At 58.1% G+C, this 27,936-nt stretch overlaps 1 protein-coding gene across 7 annotated transcripts in view; it reads right to left on the reverse strand.

The window, feature by feature from the left end:
- Positions 1-27,936, reverse strand: part of PLA2G6 (phospholipase A2 group VI) — a 44,832-nt gene that overhangs the window by 402 nt on the left and 16,494 nt on the right. For 3 of the 7 annotated variants that reach the window (XM_036299706.1, XM_036299704.1, XM_036299705.1), the window contains 15 exons: positions 24,230-24,445; positions 22,710-22,893; positions 20,357-20,544; positions 18,002-18,098; positions 16,719-16,901; positions 13,467-13,575; positions 11,437-11,589; positions 9,661-9,739; positions 6,002-6,165; positions 4,605-4,755; positions 3,113-3,249; positions 2,533-2,687; positions 1,703-1,870; positions 1,170-1,243; positions 883-1,027 (listed from right to left, as the gene is read on the reverse strand). In XM_036299706.1, the coding sequence (XP_036155599.1) occupies positions 883-1,027; positions 1,170-1,243; positions 1,703-1,870; positions 2,533-2,687; positions 3,113-3,249; positions 4,605-4,755; positions 6,002-6,165; positions 9,661-9,739; positions 11,437-11,589; positions 13,467-13,575; positions 16,719-16,901; positions 18,002-18,098; positions 20,357-20,544; positions 22,710-22,893; positions 24,230-24,445 (2,203 nt within the window). Of the gene's footprint in view, positions 1-498; positions 1,028-1,169; positions 1,244-1,702; positions 1,871-2,532; positions 2,688-3,112; positions 3,250-4,604; positions 4,756-6,001; positions 6,166-9,660; positions 9,740-11,436; positions 11,590-13,466; positions 13,576-16,718; positions 16,902-18,001; positions 18,099-20,356; positions 20,545-22,709; positions 22,894-24,229; positions 24,446-27,936 lie in introns of those variants that run through there. The other 4 variants (XM_036299707.1, XM_036299708.1, XM_036299709.1 and 1 more) reach the window with 4 other exon arrangements.

Below are 27,936 nucleotides of genomic sequence, written 5' to 3' on the forward strand. Positions count from 1 at the left end.
CCCCCAGGACCCTGCCTGACAGCCCCCTGGAGGCTGAACACCCAGTGGGGGTCACTGTTGTCAGCTTCCTGCTCTCCCCTGAGCCCCTCAGACCTGCACCTCGAGCGCCCAGCCCACGTCTGCTGCTGCCGTCCAGCCCCTCTGCGTGCTGGACAGGGGACAGCACCGCCTCTGATGTCGCACAGACCCGGGCAAACCTTGGCCCTGCTCGCTCACTGCGTGACACCGAGCCCCCACCTGCCCTGGACCTCACCCGCTCCCGGAAAATGGGTCTCTCTTGCCGGCCTCCACTGGGGCAGGTGGGCCTGGGGCCACCTCAGAACGCCCTCCCCAGCCACGTGTGGGGAGGCCTGGAGGAAAGGGGGTCCCCCCGCCCCAGGGAGCTGGGAAACAGCAGCCATGTGAGTGGGCACAAGAAGACGAGGGTCAGGCTGAAGGTCAAGGCTGCGGGAGCTGGTGGGTGGGGGCACTCACACCACAGTGCACACAACGCAGGGCAACCGGAATCAAACCGTTTATTTCACAGTTTGGGGCGCCCCGCCCCATCATAAATCACTGTCCAGGGAAGAATCACAAGTCCAGGAGCAGCCGTTGGGAGCTGAGGCAGCTCACAGGTGGGGCAGCCGAGGTGCAGGTGGCGGGGTGGGTACTGAGGTGCAAAGTTGAATGGGGCACCCCACTCCCGAGTGTGGGATCCCCCTGCTGATGGGGTGGATGGTGGCCAGTTTCTGTAGCTTCTCCAGCCCCACCCCCAGGGCAGAGGGCAGAGGGCAGAGGGCAGATGGGCGGCTGCACCCCAGAGGACCGGAGGAGCCCAGGGCTGGGCAAACGAGGGCGCCCTTAGTGTCTGAGTGAGAGGTGGAGGGGTTGGCTGGGCGGGGCCTAGGGGGACAGCAGCAGCTGGACGAGCTTCTGGAACTGCTCCCGGTGCTCATGAATGTACACCTCGGTCTCCCAGAGGGCGTTGACCAGCACCGTGTCGCTCACCTCGTCCAGCATGATGTCTGTGCCCAGCTGGGGGTTCAATCTGCCCAAGTCAAGGAGGAGGGGTCACCCCAGGACTCTTGGCCTGGGTGGGGGAAAGGAATGTCCCTGCCAAGGGCTGGGTGGGGAAGGCCGCCCTGTCTGGCCAGCCAGGGAGTGGGGCTGGGGCTGAGGGCGGCCCTCACCTGAAGTACTGGATGCCGACCATCTCGCACCAGGCCCGGGCCCGGTCCACGGCCCGCCCGTCCGGATCTGTGCACTGGGGAGAAGCAGCCTCCGTGAGCACCCAGCCCACCCACAGCCCCTGCCCAGACCCCCTGTCTGGCTCAGCCACCCATCCGCAGAGGGACTTGGGCAAGTCCCCTCCCTGGGCACAGCGACTGCCCCAGCTGGGCAATCGAAGGGGCAGGGCCTGGGGTTTTCCCAGGTGGCTCAGCGGCACCACTGAGGGTCAGGGAGTGTGATGGGGCGACAGGGCTGAGTGACAGCCTCCACGCCCCGCCCCCTGCAGCCTTTGCCATCAGGAATCTGCGGCCGCTGGAAGGAGGCCCCACAGCTAAGAGATGCTGGAGCCCCTGCTCAGGTGGTCACAGGGTCCCCGCGGCACTGACGGAATCGGGACCCCTCCCTGGGCTGGCTAACGCGGACCCACAGAGCCCCTGACACCCGGGTACACAGAAGAGGGAGGGCACCGTCCTGGGGAGAGGCCCATACTCACACAGTCCACCACCATTTTGCCCAGTTCCTTGGCCCCAAAGACAGTTTTCGCCAGTTCCCAGGGGTTGCTGGGACGGAAGACGTCCACACAGGTCACGGGTACCTGCGGGGACCTCCCTGTCCCCAGAGAGACGACGATGGAGAGTTTCTTCACCTTGCTGCCCTGACCCTGTTGGGGACAGGACTGGTGGTCAGAGGAGACCTTCCCCGGGCGGACCTTCGCGGGGGAGTGAGGTCTCGGAGGGGCCCCGGGGGGCGAGAAGAGGTGGCAGCGCCTGTGGAGGAGCGGGGCCTGGGCTGCCTCCTTTGCTGCCCGGAGTCACTCCACAACAGGACCTTCCTCATCCCACAGCCTCCTCCCCCGGGGAGCCTGCTCTGCCAGGCCTGGCCCCTAGAGGGCGCTCACCCTCTGAAGGCAGAGCCCCTGGCCCCACCCAGTGTTGCCTGAGCTTAGTGATGACCACAGTGGTGACCACAGCCAGCAAGGCCGTGGCGCTCTCGGGTCAGGCGCTGTCCTGAATGCTTTACAGGGAGGAGCACAGGGGAGCCTCCTGAGCATCTGGCCCCTGCTACCAGCCACGCACTCAGTGGCTGAAGGGGAGGGCGGGCAGAGCCAGGGCCCAAGCCCAGAGCCGCTGCCCCCCTTGTCCCGACCGGGCTCAGAACCGCTCTCAGCACAGCGCTGCGGGCAGACACACCGGCCAGGCAGTACATGTGAGGCAAGGCTGCTGCTGAACGCCCGGGCAATGGCCGCACAGGAAACCCGGATCTGCTGAGCAGGGTGGGGGTGTGTGTGTGTGTGTGTGTGTGTGAGACCTGAGGGGCTCTCACCTTTCGGATCATGTCCTGGTTGTACTCATGGATCTCGGTCATGGCGTCCAGCGTGGGGTTGTTGGCCAGCAGCCCGCCATCCAGGTAGCGCCCACTTGGCCGGAAGTAGGTGGGAGCTGCCCCACTGCTCCGGGCTGCCCGCCACACCAGCTGCTCTGCGGGTGGGGAGGAGGGTGGCCCAGTGGGACAAGGGACTGGTACAATTTCTGAGCTCTTCAGATCTCAGTAGGCGTGTGTATGTGCATGCGTGTGTGTGCCTGTATGTGTATATATACATGTGTGCATGTGTGTGTGTGTGGCTGCAGGAGAAGGGAGAGGCTGGGAACTCTTCAGGAACAGGCCCAACAAGGCATGCTGTCTGTCCCTCTCCTCCCCCGTGGAAGGCGGGTACAGCTGAGGGCCTCCTCTAGCTGCCGGGGCTGACAGCTCCCACTCTGCCTGTCCTCAGCCAATAAAGACGCAGGGCAGCAGATGGGAGGGGGTGGGCTAGGGGTGCCAGTGACAAGCCTACGACTCCCACCCGCACCCCACGCCTCGCAGGTCAGTCGCTTCCCACAGATGCGGCAAACATGGTGTTAACCTGAGGGCTGAGTGGGAGGCTTGAGGTTAATGTTCTGGCTGCAGCGAGGCTCCCGTGCACACTCTGGGGCCTCGTAATTGCGGAAGAGGTGGAGTTCAGCCGGCTGCCGGTCCGACAGCGTCCCTGTCAGCATCACCCTGGAGAGAAACAGGAACAGGACGCTGAGGTCTCTAACTGCCCCCCAGCAGCCCCCCCGCCCCGCACCCGGCAGCCCACTCCCCCCACCCCCTGCCCGCCCGGCAGCCCACTCCTGGGAGTTTGTCCTCAGCGGCTCTCTCCCGCACCCACGTGTGGAGATGGGCGCAGGGGGCTGCTAACAGCAGCAGCATTTGTTCAAGCACAAGACTGGCAACAACGAAACTGTCCACGTGCTGGCCGGGTTGCTGCCCGCGGTCCCCACTCACTGGGGCCTGTGCCGCTGCAGAAGGATCAAGCAGCTCTATGTGCCGATGGGCACTGAGCACCGAGATTTGTGGCCAAGTAGAACCAGGCTCAGGACAGTGTGTGATATGCCCCCATTTATCAACAACAAATCCCCCCAAAACCCATGTGCCTATTTGCTTGGTCGGAGGGTAACTCTGAAGGGCCACGAGCGGCCCTGGGGACAGGGGGCTGCAGCTCAGGAGACCTCCCCTGTGGTCCCCCTTCAATGCTCTATCTGCCAGGAGAGCCTATTGAAGAAGATACCTCTTGTCTGAGAGACCAGACATCCTAAAATGTGGTGGGGAGTGCAGACCGGCACAGCCCCCTGGGAAATAACATGTATGGAGACTCATCGATGTCTTGGCTCTCTGGCCTGTAAGCCACGTTAGGAAATCTCCCTAAAGGAATAATCTAGTCACAGCGCAGGCTTCCGTACACGGCTGTCGTCTCGTTGCCATGCATTACTGTGAAAAACGAGCCCACCGAAGCAGGACAGCAGAGAGTGAGGTGCTGTTTGGGCCATTCAGAGTTACAAGGGGGTCAGCGTCACACAGAAACGAATTTGTTATATTGTAAAGCTCGATATAAAGGGAAGGGAACAAAAACTCTGCACAGGAAAAAACATTAGTTTTCCATTTCTGGGAATACTGTGGAGAGGGAATTTGAACAATTTTCCCACTGGAAAAAAATTAAAAGCTGGAAAAGATATATTTTTTAAAAATCTACTTAAAAGCACAGACCCGACAAGACAAAGGGAATGCCAGGGTAAGGCCTGAGGAAAAGCAAGGACCCAGAGACGTAAGTGAGCACAGACCCAGCTCCGGCCTGAAGCCAGAAACCAAACTCAGTCCATTTAAGCTTCAGGGTTGATGGCCTCCTGGGGCCAGAGGGACAGAGTCGAAGTCCAGGGCCCACCAAAGGTTAGGGGTCTAAGGAGAGACCCTCCTTATATTAGGGTGGGACCCCAAAGGGCTATACTCTTGGATAAGGTAAATCAGAAATAAACCTGCCCCTTCCCCCATCCCTGCAGGCATAGCCGGCCACAGCCCAGGCCCCTGCGCAGGCTCACTTGGGCTTCTTGATGTCTGTCATCTTGGTGTGCTCGCCAAACTCCCGCTTCAGGAACTCCTCCAGGGGCCCTGACTCGTAGGGCCGCGAGCCCCGGAATACCTCGTCCTTCATGCGGAAGTACACGCCACGCATGTAGACCATGGACTTGCCTAGGAACGGACGGGTCGGAGCGGGGAGGCGCGCCTGAGCACAGGCCGGCTGGGGAAGCCAGCGCAGCAGCGGCAGGTGAGGGCAGCTCTGCCCAGGCACCGACCACGCCGGGCTCCGGCCTCCTCGGCACCTCCCCTCCCAAGGCAGATGTCCCTCCCCTTCAGCAGCCCAAGGCGCTGCACTTGACTTCCTATTCACAATTTTGCATTATTTTCCCTGAAGGGCCCCGGACGTGTATGAGCTTTTAAATCTGGATCTACTCTGTGCGTCACGGGAAATAAGAACCAGCCCTGTCCTCAGAGGCTCCAATGACAGGGTCAAAGGGCAGGCTGCACCTCACAGGAGGTGAAGTGAGGTGTCCACGTGCCTCACCGGCCGGGGTGAGCAAGCGGGGGCTGTGGAGGGGGTTCTGCCCGTGACAGGTCTAACTGGGCAACTCCCAGATCCCTTCCGCAGCCCCCAGGAGTCTGAAGACCCTGGACAGGGCCCGTGTCCTCTGAAGGAGGGAGAGACCTGCCTGGGGGAGAGGCTAGGCTCTCCCCCCACCCCCATGTCCCCGTGGAGGCAGCCCTGAGATGGCTCCTCTCGGGTGGAAGGCAGGGACTGAAGAGCAGAGAGGGATGTGGGTCCTGGAGCCAGGAGACAGCAGGTGGGGCACACAGATGGAGACCCGGCCTGACCCTCTCTGTCCTCAGCTTCCCCAGCTGTACCCTCACAGGCTATGGTGACCGTCATAAACACGATGTGAAGCACCAGGCAGTAAACTGTTGGGATGCCAAACCTGGCAATGTGCCAGCTGATGACCCTCCTCTCCCAGAGCTCAGGGATGCTGCTGCTCCCGGCCACCTCCTGGTCCAGGGCCCTTACACTGTGGCAGCTGGGCCGTGGCCTCTTCCCCTGGTGAACACCCATCAGACTGGGGCTCCCTGGGTGGGGCATGTGTCTGACTCGGGCCCATGTCCCTAGCACCTGGCACCGGCCTGGCCCTGATGCCGGGTGCAGAAGGGTCCTCCCCTGGTGCCTTCAGATCTGGAGAGTATGGACTCCGACTGGACCGGGCAGGGGTCACAGTCGGCACTGCCTGCCTGGAGGGGGGTGATGCTGCTCTGGGAGGCTCCCCACAGGCAGGCAGGACCCCACAGCCCACACAGCTCCATGAAGGAGATGCCAGTCAAGACGAGGCCGAGCAGTTTGCAGGTCCAGATCCCAGCCCGCCCGGCCCCCGCCCTGCAGGGAGCGTCTCACTGTGCAGAATGGCCAGGGCCAGGATGCCGCCGGTGCTGGTCCCAGCCACCCAGTCGAAGAGGTCCTTGGTGGCGACGCCCGAGGCCTTCTCGATGGCGATGAGGAGCTGGATGATGACCAGGCCTTTGACGCCCCCTCCGTCCAGGCAGAGCAGGTTGTCGTGGCTGCGGGGGGGACAGCAGGGGAGAGAAGAGGGCTCGTCACCGCCCAGCACTTTACATCCCGCACGCAAGCCCGGAGCCAGGGCACCTATGGCCACAGGATGGGCACGTGAGACCAAGCTCGGGGCTACTGAAGCTTTCGGGGAGGCAGAAGGGGGCGTCAAAAAAGGAGTAAGTATGTATTTCAGGAGGTGAAAAGTACAACAGAGAAAAACAGGGTAAGGGGCAGCTGGGGGCAGGTAACTGGCCGGGTGCCACCTCAGCAGGCACCTGGGTCTGCCCCACTCCGGACAGGAGCCCCGTGAGGACAGCGCTTGGTTTGCTCAGGTCTAGGTTCCCACTCCCACTTGCCTGACTCAAGCCTTGAATTAAGGCTGGGGGGCGGCAGAGGGTCAGGGCGCTCCGCCCAGGTGGGAGCGGCAGGGGGCAGGGGGGGAGAAAGGGCTGTGTGTGCCAGGAGCTGGAGGGGCTTTGCCAGCACGAGCTCAGGTAAATGCCCTCATCCCTTTCAAGGCGGGTACTCCCTGTGGCCCGGTGCGTGACTGAAGGGATGAAGGATGGAGCTCAGGCACACGGGTGGTCAAGAGATGCTGGCTCCGTCTGGACCAGTCTGCTGACTCCGAGTGGCCGCTCTCCGCACGCCCTGACCTGTCTCCCCAGTCCTGTGTGCCGGGCCCTGGCCCCGGGGGAGGCCTCCGCTGTCTGCGCAAACCTGGACCCTTCCTCCTGGCCTCCTCCTCTTGCCATCTCTGTCTACACGTCACTGCGGAGAGGAGCCTGCGCTGCCATCAGGGCCCGCCTCAGCCTGCCTGTCCGCCACGTCCTGGTGCTGAGCACTTGTCCCCCATCAGCACCACGTTTTGTTCATTGTTGACTGTCTTTCTCCCCCCTGGACTGGAGGCTTCTGAGGGCAGGGCGGGCTCTGCTCTGTGCAGGGCTACGGATCCAGTGCACAAGAGGTGTCTACAATAGACAGCTGGTGCGCCTGCCTGTGTGGCCCCGCGGCCTTTCCTGGGCCAGCGGCCAGCCCTGAAGCAAGCCCAGTGGTGGCAAGGGAGGCTGCTGTGGCTGGGGTCCTCCAGGGCCTGACCAGAGGGGCATGCATGCAAGAGACCCTCCTGAGGATGCGGGGCTGAGTGTGGCTCACAAACCCGCCCGAAAAGATCCCCACAGGGTGTCCTGACGCTGCACCTGATGCCGGGTGCAGAAGGGTCCTTTCCTGGTGTCTTCAGATCTGGAGAGTATGGACTCCGACTGGACCAGGCAGGGGTCACAGTCAGGGAGGCCGAGGGCACTGCCTGCCTCGGGGGAGGGGAGTGATGCTGCTCTGGGAGGCTCCCCACAGGCAGGCAGGACCCCATAGCCCAGACAGCTCCATGAAGGAGATGCCAGTCAAGACGAGGCCGACCAGAGTTTGCAGGTCCAGACCCCAGCCCCATCTCCAGGAAGGTGCAGGGGGCACAGCAGGAGGGAAGGACCGGAACTTGGATAGGCAGATGCACCCCCAGGAAATGAGCGGGGCAGCCAAGGGAAGGCACCCTTCAGGCACGGAGCAGCAGACCACGCGGTGCGGCTGCCGGGCCCTGGGAGTGGGCTGTGTGCTTACGGGGCTTTCCCTGGCCCTGTCGGGGCTGGCACTGGGCCACGGCCAGGAGAGAGCCTGCAGCGGAAGGAAGCACATGGACCCGGAAGACCTGGCCTGTCTCCGCTCTGACACTCACTCCATGTGACCTTGACAAAGGCACTTAACCTCTCAGAGACTCAGGTTCTGCAGTTGCTAACACGTCCCTAGGAGGCTGCTGGTCCCTAGGAGGCTGCTAATCCCTAGGAGGCTGCTGGTCCCTAGGAGGCTGCTAATCCCTAGGAGGCTGCTAATCCCGAGGAGGTTGCTAATCCCGAGGAGGCTGCTGGTCCCTAGGAGGCTGCTGGTCCCTAGGGAGGCTGCTAATCCCTAGGAGGCTGCTGGTCCCTGGAGGCTGCTGGTCCCTAGGAGGCTGCTGGTCCTTAGGAGGCTGCTAATCCCTAGGAGGCTGCTAATCCCTAGGAGGCTGCTGGTCCCTAGGAGGCTGCTGGTCCCTAGGGAGGCTGCTAATCCCTAGGAGGATGCTGGTCCCTGGAGGCTGCTAATTCCTAGGGAAGCTGCTAATCCCTAGGACAGTGATGGCGAACCTATGACACGTGTGTCAGAGGTGACACATGAACTCATTTTTGTGGTTGATTTTTCTTTGTTAAATGGCATTTAAATATATAAAATAAATATCAAAAGTATAAGTCTTTGTTTTACTATGGTTACAAATATCAAAATATTTCTATATGTGACACGGCACCAGAGTTAAGTTAGGGTTTTTCAAAATGCTGACACGCCGAGCTCAAAAGGTTCGCCATCACTGCCCTAGGAAGTTGCTGGTCCCAAGAAGGATGCTGGTCCCTAGGAGGCTGCTAGAACAGGAACACTGATAGAATAAAAGCATAATGTGCAAATTGACTGAATGGCCGAACAGCAGAACGACCATCCGGACTACCACGCTATGACACCCACTGGTGCCAGGCCAGCCAAAGCGGGTGCGATATGATTGGTCGGGGGCCCAGCCTTTGCCCCATAATCGCCCTGCAGAGGGAGGCCCAGGCCACCGACCAGCAGGCTGTGGCGGGTAGTCTGGGCCTCCCTCTGCAGGGGCGATCCATCACGGAGCCCTGGCCGGGTGGGCAGGGCTACCTCTTTGGGGCAATCCATCGCAGAGCCCTGGTCGGATGGGTGGGGCCTACCTCTTTGGGGCGATCCATCACGGAGCCCCACGATCGACTGCCCCACAGAGGGAGGCCCAGGCTACCTGGCCAGCTGTGCTACGGCGGGTGAGTGGGGCCTCCCTCTGCGGGGCGATCGATCACAGGGTCCCCGGACTGTGAGAACGCGCAGGCCAGGCTGAGGGACCCCCTCCTCCAGTGCACGAATTTTGTGCACCGGGCCTCTAGTAGAGAATAAACCAGCTCTATTACTAAGGGAGGGTGGAGAGGGCGGCCGCTGGGAACCACGTCATCCTGGTGACCTGATGTGCCAGTGGGCATGGATTCTGGGCCCTAGGGACTGTCATCCAGGACATGGCAGGGCTTCTTCTCTTTGTGCCCATCACCCAGGTCCGCCTTCTGCAATGGGCCTGGGTGCACAGCAGGTGCTCGGAGGCAGGGTAAGGAGTGGGGTGGAATCTGAGGGAAGCAGGCCCTGGTCTCTGCAGAGAGGACCTGCACCTGCCCCCACAACCATGACAGGTCTCGGGGAAGGGACAGGACTGCAGCCGCTCCATCGTGTGGCCCAGAGCCTGCACGGCCACTGGCGAAGGAGCAGACCCAGGCTCTCTAAACACTCAGCCTCCTCGCTGTGAACCACAGAGGACCGAGCCGCCTCACAGGACCGCGGGCGGACGAGACACAAGCCCCAAGCCCTCGGTGGACCCCAGCAGAGGCCGCGCACATGTGCCCTCCCTTTCCCTCCTCACTCACGTCCGCTTCTCGTCCCGCATGGAGCTCAGGATGAAGGTGGGCTTCCGGGCCCGGGAGATGTGCACCAGGTCCTGCAGCTCTGCAGGGTGGAGGGCTGGGTGGGCAGAGGCCGGGCAGATGCCAGCCACCCCCCGCTGCCCCAATGGGTCCAGGAGCAAAGCTGTACCCTCACCCCACCATCCCTAGCAGGAGCATCTGCCTGCTGCCCCGGGAAGGGCTCTTTGTCCCAGGAAACAGCTCAGCCAAAGCCCGCAGGCCCCTGGGGGCCCCCAACCTGCTGGGCCAGTCCCCGGATGTGGCTCAATGTCGTCCCCTCAGGGCTGGGAAGCACAGGCGCCCCTGATGCATCCTGTGCTTCGCAGTCCACAGCGTGCTCCTCACACACCTGGCTGGTGCTGCTGACACCCACCCTCACCAGAACTGCGATCCCAACTCGCAGACGAGGCTCAGAGGCTACGCGACTCGTCCGCGGTCACTGAGTCCAAAGGGCTGAGTCAGGACGTTCCCTGGGATTTAACTGCGTGCGTGCGGGGAGACACCCGAACCAATCTCCAGACTGACCCCCTGAAAACTTCCTCAGCGGCCTCTCGGCTTGGATGCACCCGTCTACTCAGTCCTTGTGTCCCCCGTGCCCACCCCGTGCCCGAGCTGCCCTCCTGACAAGCAGCTGGGCCCCAGGCACCTGGCCCAGCAGTGCCAGGTCACCGGGCCCCCCACGCCACTGAGCATGGAGTCTAGAAGCAGCAAAGCAGGAAGCAGCCAGCAGGCGGTGGGCCCCCTTCAGCAGGGCAGGCGGCCAGAGTGGGCAAGATGAGCGGGAGGCTGGCCAGGAGGGCAGGGACAGAGGGCCAGGCAGGGAGGGCAGCAGGGCGCACGTGTGGGCACGCAGCTGAGAAAAAGAGGGAACGCGGCTACGGCTAACTCGGGGCATGGCGCTCAGCCCCGCTGGGCCAGGGCTTTACCCATCTGCAGCCGCGCCCAGGCCCGCCATCCAGCCTGGCTTGGGTGACTGCCTGCCTGTGGATTGAGAGATGGAGGTGGGGGCAGGTTTTGGATGGGGGGGTGGGGGTGGGGTGGCGGGGAGAGTGGAGCCAGAGGACTGACTGAGCTCCAGGCTTGGCTGGGCTCTCTTGGTCTGCTTCCCCCGCCCCCCCCAAAAAAGGCCAGCTTGCCAAGGATGGGTTTCTGACGGCCCCGTTCAGGGGACCCCCTTCCCAAACAATCTAGGGCCTTGGGGGGCTACGCTCAGGAGACCGAGAGTCTCCTGGGGGCATCTCTACAGGCACCCGGGAGGCCTGGGGCAGATGCTGGGTGCTCTTCATGATCAAAGCCTGCAGGTCACTGAAAGGGCCAGCGGGGGGCACACAGGCCTCAGGCCCCACAGTGACTCCCTGCGCAGCAGAAACATTCCTCGTTGAAGCCCGAGGGTCAGGGGCTCTGGACCCCAAACAGAACTCCTCACTCCACCCTGAGCTCCCAGGGGACACAGAGGCCATGAAAGCACCCACCTCATGGGTGCCAGGCATGCCCAGACCTGAGACCCGTGTCCGGGGCATCCTTGCAGGAAAAATGGACTGTGGGACGTTAGCCAGGGACCCGTGGCCTCTGGGCTCTGTGGGCTGCTGGCTGCACGCAGAGGCTAATCAACCCGCCCCGCCCCCCCTCCCCACTCATCTCAATGGCTTCTATGCTGGGGCCTTCTCTCAGGAGCTCTGAGCTGAGAGCCTGGGAACCAGCTGGAGAGGAGGGAGCATAGTGCGGGGGGAGGGGGCCTACCTAGGCTGTTTAAGCTGATCGGTGGGGGCTGAGATCTTTCCGGGCAGAAGGAATGCTGCGCTGCGGAGGAGCCCAGCTCCGTGGGGGCCCCTGGGAAGTGGTGGTTGGCCCCTATGATTCTCAGCAGAGTTAAGACTGCCTTCCTGGTGCCAGCTGGGGAGTGTGGGGAGGGGGAACCACACAGGATCAGAAATGATGTCATCATGCAGGGGAGAGCCCCTCCTTTCCACACACAGCCCCTCCCTCTCCCGTCTACCAGGCCTGGGTACATGGGGGAGCCCACCCCACCCCGACAGGGCATGCGGACTCTAGTCTGTTACATCCCAAGCAGCTTCCTTCCGGGGGCCGGGAAGGTGCGGGGTGGACCGTGGAAAATGGAAGGAGCAGGTCGGTGTGGCCCCGCCTGAGTATTTGGGGGACTCTCCCTTTCCCTCCGACTCTAGTCAAGAAAGAGGAACTCCCACCTCCATAGTCAGCAATTCTCAAAGCTGCTGAGAGGACAGTCCTTCAGAGCTCGAAAGGGACTGGCCAGCCAGCCAGCGAGCAGCTACGCCCATCTAACGCATGGGATGACTGGAAGGGATGCCACGAGAGGCAGTGTGCCCACACGCGTACATGCATGCACACACACTGGCGGGTACACACCCACGGCAACCTCCACAGCTCCCGGAAACCTCCAGAGGGGGCTCCAGGCTGCTGGTGAGGAGCACCTGCTTTTCCAGCCCTGAAGCCAAGGCTCACCAAGTGAGCATGCAGTGCATGCAGCGTGCCTGAGCACACACTAGTGTAGTGTAATGCGTGCAGGGTGCCTGAGCACGGGACACGCATGCACACACTTGTGTAGTGTAATGCGTGCAGGGAGCCTGAGCACGGGACACGCATGCACACACTTGTGTAGTGTAATACGTGCAGGGTGCCTGAGCACGGGACACGCATGCACACACTTGTGTAGTGTAATGTGTGCAGGGAGCCTGAGCACAGGACACGCATGCACACACTTGTGTAGTGTAATGCGTGCAGGGTGCCTGAGCACGGGACACGCATGCACACACTAGTGTAGTGTAATGTGTGCAGGGAGCCTGAGCACAGGACACGCATGCACACACTTGTGTAGTGTAATGCGTGCAGGGTGCCTGAGCACAGGACACGCATGCACACACTTGTGTAGTGTAATACGTGCAGGGTGCCTGAGCACAGGACACGCATGCACACACTTGTGTAGTGTAATGCGTGCAGGGTACCTGAGCACAGGACACACATGCACACACTTGTGTAGTGTCATGTGTGCAGGGAGCCTGAGCACAGGACACGCATGCACACACTTGTGTAGTGTCATGTGTGCAGGGAGCCTGAGCACAGGACACGCATGCACACACTTGTGTAGTGTAATGAGTGCAGGGTGCCTGAGCACAGGACACACATGCACACACTTGTGTAGTGTCATGTGTGCAGGGAGCCTGAGCACGGGACACACATGCACACACTTGTGTAGTGTCATGTGTGCAGGGAGCCTGAGCACAGGACACGCATGCACACACTTGTGTAGTGTAATGTGTGCAGGGAGCCTGAGCACAGGACACGCATGCACACACTTGTGTAGTGTAATGCGTGCAGGGTGCCTGAGCACAGGACACACATGCACACACTTGTGTAGTGTAATACGTGCAGGGTGCCTGAGCATGGGACACACATGCATACGTGTAGTGGTTCCATCAGAGAATTCTTCAAGACTGAGGAAGAGGACTGCCACTGTCTGTCCCACCCGCTGAACCCTGGCACCCTGAAGGGGAATGGGGCTGCACAGGAGGGGACACTGGCTTGACAAGCCCCTTGTGGGCTTGGTCTACTGGTCAGGGACCCAGTTCTTGGGAAACGGAAGCTTCCGTCTCCGCCTCCCAGGTCCTCCTAGAAACCCTGCGCAGGAAGCAATGGGGTGGGTACAAGCAGGATGCTGGGCCCGAGCTGGGCTTCCCTCCTCCCCAGTCCTGCACCCCCCCCCCCCAAAGCGGGACCAGGTGATGAGAACATACCTTTGCTGATCTTGGAGGCTATGTGGGTAGGAGTCTCCCCACAGTCATTTGGGGTGTCCACCTCTGCCCCAAACACAATGAGGGCCTTGATCATCTCCACGTTGCCTCTCTGTTGGGCATGGAGCGGGGATTGGAGGAAACAGCCAACAGCGCAAGGAAACACAAAGAAAAGGGAGCCCAGCCTCTCCCATGCTACCCATCGATTCGGGCGCCTCTCCTCGGCACAGGGAGACACGGGACCCTTTTTTTTTAATCCTCACCCAAGGATATTTGTCCATTGATTTTTAGAGAGAGAAAATATATATAGATAGATAGATTTGAGAGAGACACATCAACAGGTTGTCTCCCACACATGCCCTGACTTGGACCAGGAATCAAGCCTGCAACCGAGGTATGTACCCTTGACCAGGAATCATACCTGTGACGCTCTGGTCTTCAGGTTGACACTCTAACCACTGAGCCAACCAGCTAGGGCAACACTGGGACCTTTGATCTCCTGCCCCTCGACCTGGAATTCCAAAGTCTACAATCTGAAGGCTGGTGCCCTGACAAGCAGGCTTAGCATCCCCAGGTGAGGGCTTCCAAACCCAGGCAGCCTCACTGGCCTCCAGCCCAGCAGCTCCCTCTCACAGGAAGCAATGCAGCTATGACCCCCGACTCAGGAGCCGCGGGGACACTGAGGGTTAGCTACTCATCGCTTTCAGGATAGCAGGAGAGGGTGAGCGAGGAAAGGGAAGGCTGTCTTGCTGGTCCGGGCCGGGATGCCAGTCCTGAGGGGTACCAAGCACGTGTCCTCCCTGATGGCCCTCACAGCGCTGAGCAGTGACCATCTGGAGGCTGGGCGGGTGGGCATGGCTTGGTGTCCCAGCGCCAGCCGAAGACTGGCTGCCAGGCCCGAGCGCTCGTCTAATCACCTCCCTCTTCTCGGAGCCTGAATTCCTTGCCTAGAGAGCGAAGAGGTGTGTCTAGAATGCAGTTGTCCCAACAGCTGCTCACGTTCCATGAGGATGTGTGTGTGTGTGTGTGGGGGGGGGCCCAGATAAATGTGTGTGCTTTAAACACGAGTTACGGAGTTCTCTTTTGGTTGCCTTTTACTTGTGGCACTGGCTTAACCACTTCTGGCAGTGAGACATTTCCTTCCAAACAGCTCGCAGTGATTCTGAAAGCAAGCCAACTCAGAGACGTGGTAAGTCCATCACTGTAAAGTGGTCCATGAACGGGTCCCAGACCGTGAAGATGGTGCTGCTCCGGACTGCAGCCTGGGAAGCGATGAGGCAGTGCTCAGAGTGAGGCCTGTGGGAGGCCCTTTTAGAGGCTTGGGAGGTGGAGGTTAAGACTGTTTTCATAAAAATACCAAGACGTTTGCCTCTGCAGCGATGGTGTAAAGCCATGGCGGGTGAAGTGCGGGTGCCTTGGCACTAAGCCAGGCAGTGGCATCATACCAAGTGTCATCGAGGCTCTTCCTGGCCACGCGCTCCCCGTGAGAATGAGCTCGTTAGCGGCCTGGTGTGCGACAGTGCGCGGAGGCGGCTGCGGAGGGCCCGCCGCGGCCAGCCTGTCGGAAGCTGCCCTGGGGTGCCGCATCCGGGGCAGCCACAGTTCTCTGTGAGGGGAGCTACATGTCCTTCCCGCCACACGTCTCTGTGAGGCCAGCTCTCCTCACAGTCTTCAACGTGTCCCCAGCATCCCGCCACAAGACGGACGTAGCGGAGGATACGAGAATCGTGCCTTCTCTGAAGCCAGGCAGCAAAAAGACTCAAAAAATGTAAAACGATGCCATCTCCTCTCAGTCAACTATATTTTGTGTGTGTGTGTGTGGGGGGGGGTTTCCCATAAAATTATCATTTATGCTAGTATGTGATGGTAAATGATGGTTATTTTTGAATGAATTAATGAGTATTTTGAAAATTTCTCACTTTTAATTTCTAAGATGGTAACCATAGACAGATAACATTCATATAAAAACATCTTTGGGCCCTAGCTGGTTTGGCTCAGTGAAGGGAGTGTCAGCCTGCAGACAGAAGGGTCCAGGGTTCGGTTCCAGTCAAGGGCAGATACTTCAGTTGCAGGCTCCCGGCCCTGGTCAGGGGCATGCAGCAGGCAACTGATGTGTCTCTCTCACATCAGTGTTTCTCTCTGTCTCTCCGTCTCCCTTCCACTCGCTCTAAAAATCACTGGGGAAAAATAACCTCGGGCGCGGATTTAAAAAACACACATCTTTGGGACCCTTGATTATTTTTAAGAGTATGAGGGGACCAAATAGACCAAGACGTTCGAGAACTGCTGAACTGGATCACCCTAAGGGCCCACTCAGGACTGAACGTGCCCAGGGTTTTATTTATAACCTCAGCCTCTTGAGCAACGCTGCTCTATAATCATGACCTTTGGTATAAAACGGGATGTCTTTGAATTTGTCCTAAATCGACTTCTTTTAGAGCCTCCCAGTCCCTCACTCCGAGACTTAGAAGCAGACTTCTGTGCATGTGGTATTGCTGCAGTTACACACACACACAGATGTGCCTGTAACACAGTAACGGTCCCTCCCCTCATGCAATCTGTTCATACTGTAGCCGTCTAACCAGACTGCCGGCCTTTAAGCGCAGGAACTATGCTCTATAATAAACCAACAAGCGTGACCAACACCAACCGCCTGCCGCCCAGATGTGGAAGCAGGCCTGCCTCCAGCAGCTTAGAGTCCACCCGGGATAGGGGAGCAATACACAGCCCCCCGGCGTGGCTCAGCGGTTGGGCGTCGACCTGTGAAGCAGGAGGGCTGAGGTTGCGGGCTCGATCCCCAGTGTGGGGCGTGCAGGAGGCAGCCGATCAGCGGTTCTCTCTCATCCTTGATAGTTCTATCTCTCTCGTTCTCTCCTCTGCTCTGAAATCAACACAAATTTTAAAAAAGAGAACAATACGCAGACAGATATGGCTCCCTAGTGACGAAGGAGGACCGACACCAGTGGACGCTCACCCCGCGCCAGGTCCCGTGTGTCACTCCCACAGTCCTCAGGGCTACCAAGTGCTGCCCTTCACTCCTCTCGACAGCTCTGCAGGTGGGACCGACACCTACAGTTCCCAGGGGAGCACGCCAGCGCTGACAGAGGCGACACGAGTTGCCCAGGGCCATGGTCAGTAGGCAGAGCTGTACCCTCCCCGCATAGCCAGGCGTCAAGTTGGGAGGCACGGAGTGAGGGTGCCAGGGCGAAGGGAAGGAGCCGGGCTCTGCCCCCCCCCTTCCCTGCGCAGGCTCACCGACATGGCCAGGTGCAGCGGCGTGTTGCCGTGCTCCCCGCGGGCGTTGGTGTTGGCCCCGTAGGTCAGCAGCACCATGGCGCAGTCGAAGCGGTTGCGCATCACCGACACGTGCAGGGCCGTGTTGCCCGCGGAGCTGGTGTTGTTCACGTCGCAGCCTCGTTTCAGCAGCAGGCGGGCCATCTGCGGGGACAGGGTCCGGGCCCACGTCAGCAGCTGTGGCCTGAGGCACCTGGGCACCTGGGCACTGCCACTCCCTCCCTCAGAGGCCTCTGGAAAGCTGCAGCAACAGACAAGCCCGGCTGGCAGGCCTCAGTTCTGGGGGTGGCTATAGACCGTGGTGCCATCAGCACCCCAAGAACTAGGAGCTAAAAAGCTGAAGATGTGCCAACTGTTCTTCTAGGCCTCTAAGTCCTTCCCTGGAGCTCACAGGGCCAGTGCCCCCTGCAGAATTCTTCTGGGCCCAGCCCCACTCTGTCACCCTCCCTAGGGCCCTGCAAAGGCAGGCTCTCTCCTCGGGACGTGGCCACACACACCACTGCTCACCCAGCACCCTGAGGAGCCTAGCGCCGTGGAGAGGAGCCTGGACTTCGAAGCCCAATAGGCTTGAGCAGCTCCACTCACCCCAGTTACCTGAGCTTGGATGGGTCACTGCACCCCTCTGCACCTCAGCTTTCTCTCCTTGTAAAATGCGAGTCCCTGCCTCACAGAGTATGGTAACAATGAATGACAAACATACACGAAAGTCCCTGACTTGGTGGCTAGCTGCTGGCATGAAGACAGGACCCTGAAAGTGTGGATCTCCGCCCTCCCGGCCCTGGCAGCTAGGAGCAGGCCATGGCCTCCGGCGCCACCCAGTGCACTGCCGAGCTGTGCTGCCCGGAGATGAGAGACCAGAGACCTCCTCCTCCCAGGGGGACGGAGGTGTGGCGTAGGGAGAGGCCTCAGAGGAGAGGCCGCCAGAGCCAGCCGCAGCCACGCCATCAACCTCTACCTTCTGTTTATGAGGCACTTGACAATTTATAAAGATTTTTCTCCCGCGATACCTTGCTAACGTCACACCTCCAGAGGCAGGACCTCCAGTTCAGACAGGAGAAGTCCGTAGAGGGGACATGTCACTGTGCCCGTGAGCACTAGGGCAACACCAGGATGTCATCTCTCCTTGGTCCTCTCTGCCTGGGCGCCCACTGCGAGATCAACCTCCCAAGTGCCATCCTCAGGGTCCCTGTAGGAGCCAGGATCAGGGAACTGCCCCTGCCTACCACTCCCCCAGAGCCACCTACCTCTGCTTTCTTGGCCCAGTGTAGGGGGCTGGCTCCATAGCGTGGGTCTTTGCTATGGACCTGGCTGCTGTCCATGCTGATGATCATTTCAGCACACCTGGGGAGAGAGGAGCCTGGGTCAGTGAGGAAGGCCAGAGGAAGGCTGGTGCCAGGAGAGGTCACAGGGGCTTCATCGACTGGTTAGGGGGAGTTTCTGCAAGTAAAGTTGCAACAAAACCAACCAGCGTGAATACCATGGTATATCTAGGGTATCATGAGCCCTTCCAGGCACAGCTCAAGTCCCTTCCTCCAGGAAGCCTTCCCTGATAACTCCCATCAGCAATGATCACTCTCACTGGTGTTGGCTTTAGGGTCAGACAGGCTTGAGGGCAAGCCCCAGCTTCCTCACTGATGACCTCTGGAAGGTGACTTAATCTACCTGCCAAATGGAGGCAGTTCTCACAGGACTGGGCAGGAATGAAAGGAGACAGGGTATCTCAGCACTGGTTCTGTGCCTGGCACACAGCCCTCCCTGACCCCCCACTGTTAGTCTCCTGCAGTGACTGCATCCTGCAGGAAGAAGCAGGCAGGGTGGGTAAGAGTCCAGCTGCTCTCCACCCCTAGGATTATAACCAGAGGAACCAAAGGAACTGAACTCAGGGGCTCGAACAGCATGTTGACTGCGGCCCTATTCACAGCAGCCAAAAGGTGGAAGCAACCAGGTGTCCGACAGATGACTGGAAAGCAAAATGCGGCCCGTCCGATGGAGTATCGCCCGCCTTAAAATGGAAGGAGACTCTGGTCCTTGTGACGACACTGCTGACCCTTGAAGATGTCGCTCTAAGTGAAACCAGAGTCCGGGGAAGGTCAGCACACACCAGAGGGGCTCCCAGGCCGGAGCTGGGATGAACCACTCTCAGTAACGCCACCGCCTGTGATTCTTAGAGTGCAGCTGTGCTGGCCACCACGCGGCAGCAGAGGGTGTCCCCACGGGGCCCCAAGGAGCATGGCTGTGGGCACACCCAAGGCACGAGGCGACTGGCGTCATCCTGCAGGCAATGACCCTCTTGGATCTGGGCGGCCCGCAGGGAGGCCTGGGTGCGGCAGAGGGAAGGCGGCTGCGGGTACCTGAGGAGGCAGCCGCCTGGACAACACCAGGGTTCTGAAGGGACATGGACGGAGCGGGTGACTGGAGCCTGCAGGGGCTGACGCCAAGCACGAGCAGGGCCACCGAGCCAGCCCCCAGGTGCAGGCGAGCACGACCATCACTGTACCCATTCGGGTCGCAGCCTGCAATGAGGGAACCTGACTCCTGGGGGTGAGAGCGCTGGTCCTGCCTCCAACCCCTTGGTCAAGTCTTTCTTAAAGTTCTAGCTCTTGGCTGTGCTTGGGAGGATAAGGGGAGGAGGCTTGGTCCGAGGTGGGCCTTTGAGGGAAGAGCAATGCCCCAGGGGGCCAGCCAGGTGCCCAGAGGAAGGGGAACCCTGAGGAAGGGCATGAGAGCCTGAGTGTGGCCCGTCATGTGCCCTTTTCCCGTTGCCTGCCTGGCACTCAGCACTGGGGGATCTTGGGTGACTTCTGTCTCCTGTCCCAGGGCTGTTCTCTTATCCATCTTCATAGGGCACAGTGCCTGGTCTGAGGGGCTGACCGCCTCATTCATTCATTCATTCATTCATTCATTCTAGGTATTGTGCCTGCTAGGTAATATTTTGAGATAGTCATCTCTTTTATCCATGCCCCCCCTCACCCCTTACACACACACACACACACACACACACACACACACACACAACCCCCACATGGAGAAGAACTTCCTGAGACCAGGCTCCCAGGTCTGGGAGAAGGGAAGAAATGAGAAAGTGTTCTAGAGTTCCCTGAGACATGGGCCGGGACCTGTGAGCCCACAGTGCCATCCACCAGGAGGGACGAATGCTTCTAGACAGATGGACCCTGGGCCACCCTGACAATCATGCCTCGGCCGGGAGTCGGCCACAGAAGCCGTGAGCACTGCAGCGAGACGGGTTCCGATCAGGCTGGTCAGCTCGGGGGGAAGAGGAATCAGGTCAGTGGGCCTCTCGGAGTCGGGGCTGCATGAGATTCTAGCACTGGACCACCCCTGGGGAGCTGGAAAGGGGAACCCAGAAAAGATGAATGTTGTATCTCCTTTGGTAAAGGGAGGTTCACAGTCAGAAATTAAGGTGCATTATAGGGCAATTTGGTGTTTGATTCTTTGCACAGTGGGGCTTGTGGACTGAGATTCACACCCTACACATTGGTTCGTGCCAGGCCAGCCCTGGGCGCCAGAATCTGATGCGCATCTCAGGAGGGAGGTGAGGCCCAGCACCGAGTGAGGCGGGGGTGGGAGGGAGGGCTTACCCCTTCTGGGAGAACTTCATGGCCGTGTGGATGGGGTAGCCGCGGGACCCCATGACGTTACAGCGAGCGTTGCACAGCAGCAGCACGTGGACCATCTCCGGCTTCCCCATCTGGCAGGCCAGGTGCAGCGGGGTCAGCCCTTGGTTGTTCACCTGGTTCAGGCCGGCGGACGCACTCTTCCCTAGGAGCTGCCAGCACAACAGAGGCGTGGGCTGCAGCCCCTGCGTGTCCCCGTGTCCCTCCCCGGGCACCCGCCGCGGCAGCCTCTCCCTGGGGACGAAGGGCGAGGGAAGCTGACTGCACGAGAACATGCCTGAGAACTCAGAGAGAAGCAACAGAGAAGGGCGGCCTTGGGGGGAAAGGGAGCTGACCGAACTGGGGTGTGGTCTGCCATGCCTGTGGCATGTATGACAATTTCTGAATAAAGAAACTGAAAATGTGGTCGTATCTAGGGGTGGGCACTGGGGGTCTGGGAGGGAGGGTAGTGTTTCTAGCTTTTCTGTCCTGCTTGAATTTTTTTGCTGTGTGCAGATATTTTTCAATTAAAAAAAAAAATCAGTATTGCCCGGCCGGCATGGCTCAGTGGTTGAGCGCCGACCTATGAACTAGGAGGTCACAGTTCCATTCCTGGTCGGGGCACAGGCCTGAGCGATCCCCGGTGTGGGGTGTGCAGGAAGCAGCCCATCAGTGATTCTCTCCCTCTCACCCACTCTCCCTTCTTCTCTGAAATCAATAAAAATATTTTTTTAAAAATATCAGGCCCTAGCCAGTTTGGCTCAGTGACTAGAGCGTCGGCCTGCGGACTGAAAGGTCCCAGGTTCAATTCCGGTCACGGGCACATGCCCGGGTTGTGGGCTGGATCCCCAGTGGGCGACTTGCAGAAAGTAGCCAATCCATGATTCTCTCTCATCATGAATGTTTCTATCTCTCTCTCCCTCTTCCTTCCTCTCTGAAATCAATAAAAATCTATTTTAAAAAATATCAGTATTAAAAGGCACGCTGCGAGGCTTTTATTTCCTCCTTGGGCTGAATGCTGTCCCCGGGGTTAATTACGATCCTATGTGCCTGTGTGACCAGCTGGGCGTATCAGCAGCCTGAGGATGCGGCAGGGTGACCCGACTAGAGGGCCAGCCCCGCCACTCACAGACCAGGGGGCCCTCCCTGGGCAAACCTGAACATCACCGACCCTGTTTCTTTAGCCAGGAGAGGAGGGAATGACCCTCCCGCGCAGAGGGCATTCTGAGAGTTAACTAGAACACACACAACACCCAGGACAGGGCAGGCAGCAGACGAGCACGCGGCGAAGACAGGCGCGGCTGCGTGTGGCCGCTGGAAAGAGTACCTTGCCCCTGCCCCGAGGCAGGACATGTGTGGCCCCGTGCGGCACTCGGCGGTGTGCGATCCCCTCCCCCGAGAGCACGAATCATTAGGGATGGATCCACATTTTCTGGAATAATGTAGCTCCATTCTGATGCCAAGGCAGAGGCAAGGATATCATCTTCAGAAGAGTCTCCTAAGCCCAGGCAATAAAATACTGCCCAGGAGTCTGCCTTTTCTGCCTTATATTTGAAGTGGCCTTTCAATAACGTCACTGGATCTACTCACTCAGAATTCTTATTTTTATCTCTCTGCCCAGCTCATGGAAAATTCAACAGGAATGCCTCTGGCGCAAATGCCAGGAGGAGCCAGATGGAATTTTGTGGTGTTTGTTTTGAATTCCTGTAAAAAGTTAAGCTCAGGCCCTGGCAGGCGTGGCTCAGTGGTTAGAGAGGCAGCCCAGGCACGGCAGGGTCTCGGGTTTGGTTCCCAGTCAAGGGCACGTAGCTGGGTCGCAGGCTCAAACCCCAGCCCTGATAAGGGCACAAGCAGGAGGCAACCAATCGATGTTTCTCTCTCACATCGATATCTCTCTCTTTCTCTCCCCCTCACGCCCTTCCACTCTCTTTAAAAATCAATGGAAAAACATCCTCGGGTGAGGATTAACATCAACAACAACAAAAGTTAGGCTCAGGTCCCCCAGGACCACGAGTGCCCCCACTTAGGGGCCCGGCTCTCCGGAGGCCCTCGGAGCTGCTGAACTAAACCCACCGGCTGGACTGCGAGTGGAGTCTGCCTGCTGGGCTGGAGGACTTTCCTAGATTGTCAGAGCAAAGAGGCGAGGAACACGTCTCCTTGACAAGCGAAGGAGGGAAGAGTGGATAGAGATGAACCATCCACAAAGGAGCTCGGGCCTTAAGGACCACAGAGGGACCGTGAGAGGTCCTGAGTGACATCTGAGTGCAAGGACCCAGAGACAGCTGTGGGCACAGCGCGGTGTCACTGGTGCTGCCACCCCGTCCCCACCGCTGCTCACCTGCAGCACCTGGGCACTGTTACCCTGGACGGCGTAGTGGAAGGCCGTCTCCCCGTTGTTGTCAGTGACGTCCACCTGGGCATGGCAGTACTGCACCAGCTCCGCCAGGATCTCCGCGTCCCCCTTGCGGCAGGCCAGGTGCAGGGGTGTGCAGCCCTCCTGACTCTCCGTGCTGTTGGCACAGCTGAGGGGGTGGGCAGACAGGTGAGTGGACACGGCACGAGGTGGGCAGGGCACTGAGAAACCCAAGTGCGGAAGAGGGAAGGGGGCTAGGAGTCAGGAGCACTCACGCCACGCTCCCGCTGGCCGGTTCAAACTCAGGGCTAAGCCGTGATTTATTTGTATCTCAAGGAATTTGTATCCGTTTTCAGTGCCAGTTGCACTGTATAGGAGATGTGCCCCAGGGCCACACCAGCCTGAAGTGGGCAGTGGGGTGGCACAGAAAGGGTTGCAGGCCTGGGCCAGGCGGCTCAGTTGGTTGCAGTGTCGTCCTGTACATCAAACGCCCCAGTCGGGGTGGGTATAGGAGGCAACAGATAGATATTCCCTCTCTCTCTCTCTCTCTCTCTCTCTCTCTCTCTCTCTCTCTCTCTTTTCCCTCTCTCATCAATAAACATAACCTCTGGTGAAGATTTTTTAAAAAGGGTCGCTTACCCGGGGTACTTATATGCATATATGGACACAGACAATAGAGTGATGAAGGCCTGGGAGGGGCAGGTGCGGAGTGGAGGGGGTCAATGGGAAAAAAGCCAAACAAACTAAGGGAACATCTGTAATACTTTCAACAATAAAGAGAGAAAACATTTAAAAAAAAATTTTAATTAAATAAATAAGTAAAAAGGGTCGCAGAAGGCAGAAATCTAACAATGGGCAATTCTCTTAACCTTCCTGGGCTTCAATATCTTTATTTACAAAAAAGTAACAACAATCCCTGCCGTGCCTGCCCTAGGAAATGGCCAGGCCTGTGAGATTAAATGCCATGATGGTCAAGAACAGGCCTGTCACCTGGGAAGGGCAGCCAGGAGCTTTGAGCTGAGCAAAGGAGGTGTGGCCACCTCAGGGCAGGACTGTGGCCGTGATGCACATCTGGCTGAGTGGGTGTGAGTCAGTGGTCCGGCTCCCGAGGGGCAGCCACCAGACCCTTGGAAGGAGCCACCCAGGATCTGCAGCCCCCGCAGCCCCGTCCAGCTGAGCGACCTGCACAGGCCACGTAACCTCTCACTGGTGACAACGCTTCATGGGGGTGTTGGGGAAATTCCAGTTCGAGGTGGGTATAAAACAGCTACCATGGGCCTGCACCCAGTGGATGCTCCAGAAATGTTACATTTTTCCCTCTGTCTGTAGCCAGCATCTCTAGCCTCTAACCCAGAGGCAACGCTGCCCCTTTTAAGGCAAAGGTTCTGGGCAACCTTTGAGTTTACGAAAAACTGAGGCAGGAGGGAGAGATTCCCTGAGGCCCCATCCTGCCACACATCCCAAGGGTCCAGCCCTGCTGCCCCGCCCGGCAAGGCCCCGCCCACCTGATGATGCGGCTGTGATGGAAGCACTCTCGGATGCCCAGCTCCACCGCCAGGTGGGCCACCGACCAGCTGGGGTGGCTGCGGATGAGGTCGGTCAGCTGCTGCAGGACCTCCACCTGCAGGATGTGGGCGGAGCTCTCGTAGAAGGGCGACAGCAGGGAGGAATACTGCTGGAAGGTCACCAGGGCCTCGGCCTCCGTCTCCAGCTGGAAGAGTCTGCGGAGCCAGGACCGAGGAGGGAGTCAGAAATGAGCCGAAGACCCCCGGCCCACCCCCCTCGGGAATCAGGAGCCCTGGGTCCTCGCAAACAGGACACTGCCTGCCTCCCGGGGTGCACTGATCCGCTGCCGCCAGACTCCCAGCCCCGCCCCACACACCCCTAAATGGAGCTGGGACTTGCTTTTTATTTGAAAATATTTCCTTCTCTCTTTTTTTAAAAGTATCATCATGTGGTGCTTTTAGATTTTATTTTACCCACTTTCGAATTTGACTGTCCGGTCTGACAGCCCCAGGCCTCCAGTGCCCAGCCCCTCCCACACAGTAGGAAGTAAACATGTTATTTAACAAATGCCCAGCGGTAGAATGTTATATAAATTGTGTACATCTATGTGGTGGAACATTACGCAGCCGTGAAAGTCAGATATTTAAAGAACAGGGAAGAGCCATTTTATAATGCTAAATCTAAAAGCAGGATACACATTTTGTATGACACGTGATCTACGCTGTACTTAAAAGACTGAAAGGAAATGTCAGAGTGTGTATGACAGCACAACAACGTCAACGTTCTTCTTTATCCATTTCTGTACAATGAGTTGGAATTGTTTTTACAACCAGGAAAAATGTTTTATTCATGAAAAAGAATATACATGTCACGCGAGGACATGCTTAGAGAGAGGAAGGGGAGGCGGGGAGAGAAACATGGATTGGTTCCTTTCCATAGGCTCCCGGCTGGGGATCAAACCCGCAATCCAGGCCTGTGCCCTGACCCGGAACTGAACTGATGACCTTTGGAACACAGGGCGACCGAGGCTAAAGCAACTGAGCCACTCCAGCTGGGGAAAGCTTTGTTCACTTTTAAAAAGTAGAGTTTGAGTCCGGGTCTGCTGTTCTCCTAAAACAAGCCCTTTCCTCTCTGAAATGAGACTGACTGCACCTGCCCCACCTACCTCGCCGAGGTGCTGTGAGGATCAGCCGAGACAGTGACGGAAAAACGCTTTAAAAGCTGAAGTAATTCCCTGCCGATGATGGTGGCTTAAAGTTCTGACCAGGGCTGTCAGCACACCAGGGGTTTCCCACACACCCGCACAAGCCCCGCAGCCAGCCGGGGCCCAGGGCCAGAGAGGGGGCTCGGAGCGCCAGCCTGTTCTTTCCCAGGGAGAGCGATCGATCGCTTAGCAAATACCTACTGACACGCTGACCTGCGCTCAACGCTGCCCTAAATGGAGGGTAAATGAAGGAACAAAACAGACAACAGCCCTGCCCTGCCCTGCCTGCCAGAGCCCACATTCTCATGGGGGAGATCAACAGAATGAGCAAGGTGAAATCCAAATAAGGAATATGAGAAACAGACTGCCTGGTAGAAAGTGCCATAGCGCCTGGCCGGTGTTGCTCAGTGGTTGAGCGTCGACCTATGAACCAAGAGGTCATGGGTTCGATTCCCAGTCAGGGCACATGCCTGAGTTGTGGGCTCCATCCCCAGTGTGGGGTGGGCAGGAGGCAGCCAATCAATGATTCTCTCATCATTGATGTTTCTATCTCTCTCCCCCTCTCCCTTCCTCTCTGAAATCAATATATACTAGTACATATGTGTGTGTGTGTATGTATTTTTAAGAGTGCTATAGAAAAACAAAGTAGGACAGGGGGGTATGGAAGGACCGTTCCTCATTCTCCGTGGATGGTTTTTGCTTCATCTCACCAACCTCTCAATGTTGGAGTGCTGTGGTGTCAGGTATGATGACAACTGGAATTGGTCACTGGGTTTGGCATTATTGAGGCACAAGTGACCTTGACAAGAGTACTTTTGGTGGAGTGTGGGAACCAAAGCCCCATTAGCATGGGTTTAAGGACGAATGGGATGTGAGGAACTGGAGGCAGCAAATACAGACAATGTGGAGTTTCCCGCAGAGGGTGCAACTAAAGGCTCCTAATGGGAAAGTGCAACCCGGCTTTGCAACGCTGATAGGAATGGCCCAAAAGAAAATGGGGTCTCTCTGAGGACTTGCACTTCTGTCATAGCAGAGGTCATGTGAACCAGGTCACCAGCTGGGGACAACCAGAAACGCCAGACAGAATATAAAAAGCATCAGCGTGAGGCGCTGGATACCTAGTCAGACAGCGAAGAACTGCTGGGCGGGCAGGGATGATGGAAACCCAGGACGTGAGCCTGCTGTTCAGGCTGCTGCTACTCGAGAGGCTCGGGGGACACGCGGCAGCATCAACAACCTCACAGGCTCCGGGGACAGGGACTGGAGGCCAGGGTCTGCAGGCAGAGCCCTGGTGACCGCCTCTTACTGTGGGCTGGGGTCCTGAAAGCCTGGGCTCAGCCTCAGCTCAATAACTCGTTCCAGAAACTGGACTGAGGTGGTCCCCAGTGAGCGTGTTCCCAGGTACCTGGGAGACGCAAGCATAAAGGAAACCTCAAACTAGGCTTCAGATGATCCCTACCGCACTGTTGCAAATCCAAAGTCTGGCACCATCACAGCTCGCCAGGCCCATGAGGAGATACGACAAAATAAAGGAAACCCCACAGAAGCACATCTATAAGCAAAAGGCTGCACATGTTAAACTTATCTGATACAGACTTTAAAATAACTGGGACAATATTCAAGAGGATAAAATGGAAGACTTACAATTTTGGCCAAGAACTTTAAACTATAAAAAAAAATAACCAAGTGGAAATTATAAAATTTTAAAAATGCAACTGTCAAAATGAAGAAAATGGCTAGGTATAACAGCAAATTAGACAATGCTGGGATAAAATAGTGGAGAGGAACTAGGTCAGAAAAGAACGAACAGAATAAAGCATGGAGAGCCAAAAGATGGGGAAACACAGGAAAGTAGATAAAAGATGTAGAATATATAGTGAAAAGATCTAACATACATAATAAGTAGAGCCACAAAAACAGAAGAATTAGACAGAAGCCATATGTGAAGAGTTAACAACTGTGAACTTTCCAAAATTGACAAAAAGCACTGATTTAAAATACCTTCTGGGCCCCCTCCACCAAAAAGAAAAGCAGAAGAAGGGGAAAGGGAAGGGGAAGAAGGAGAAAGCGAAGAAGAAGTCGTCTACACTTAAGGACTTTGTAGCGGTTTAGAACATGGCTCAAAATCCTTCCACACTCCTCCCACTGGGAGGGAATTCGTGTCTCTTTACCCTTTAATCTGGCTCTGTAGCTGCTTTGCTACTAGAATGTGGCGGAAGGGGTACTGTCCGAGTTTCTGCACCAAGGCCTTAAGGGACCGGAAGCTTCTACCTCTTTTCTCTTGGGATCCCGCCATCCCGCCCCAGGGAAGCTGAGCGCCCATGGAGGTGACTGTAGGTCCTGGACCCTCGGCCCCGGTGAACTCCCAGCCAACAGCCAGTACCAACTCGGCCAATTGTGAGTGAGTCATTTTAACAGTGGACCTTGCAGTCAAGCCACCCCAGCCGACGCTGTGTAGACTAGAGCTGAGCCTTTCACACTGAGCTCCACTCAAATTACAGA

The sequence above is a fragment of the Myotis myotis genome, unplaced genomic scaffold, assembly GCF_014108235.1.
Source record: "Myotis myotis isolate mMyoMyo1 unplaced genomic scaffold, mMyoMyo1.p scaffold_m19_p_3, whole genome shotgun sequence".
Lineage (NCBI taxonomy): Eukaryota > Metazoa > Chordata > Mammalia > Chiroptera > Vespertilionidae > Myotis > Myotis myotis.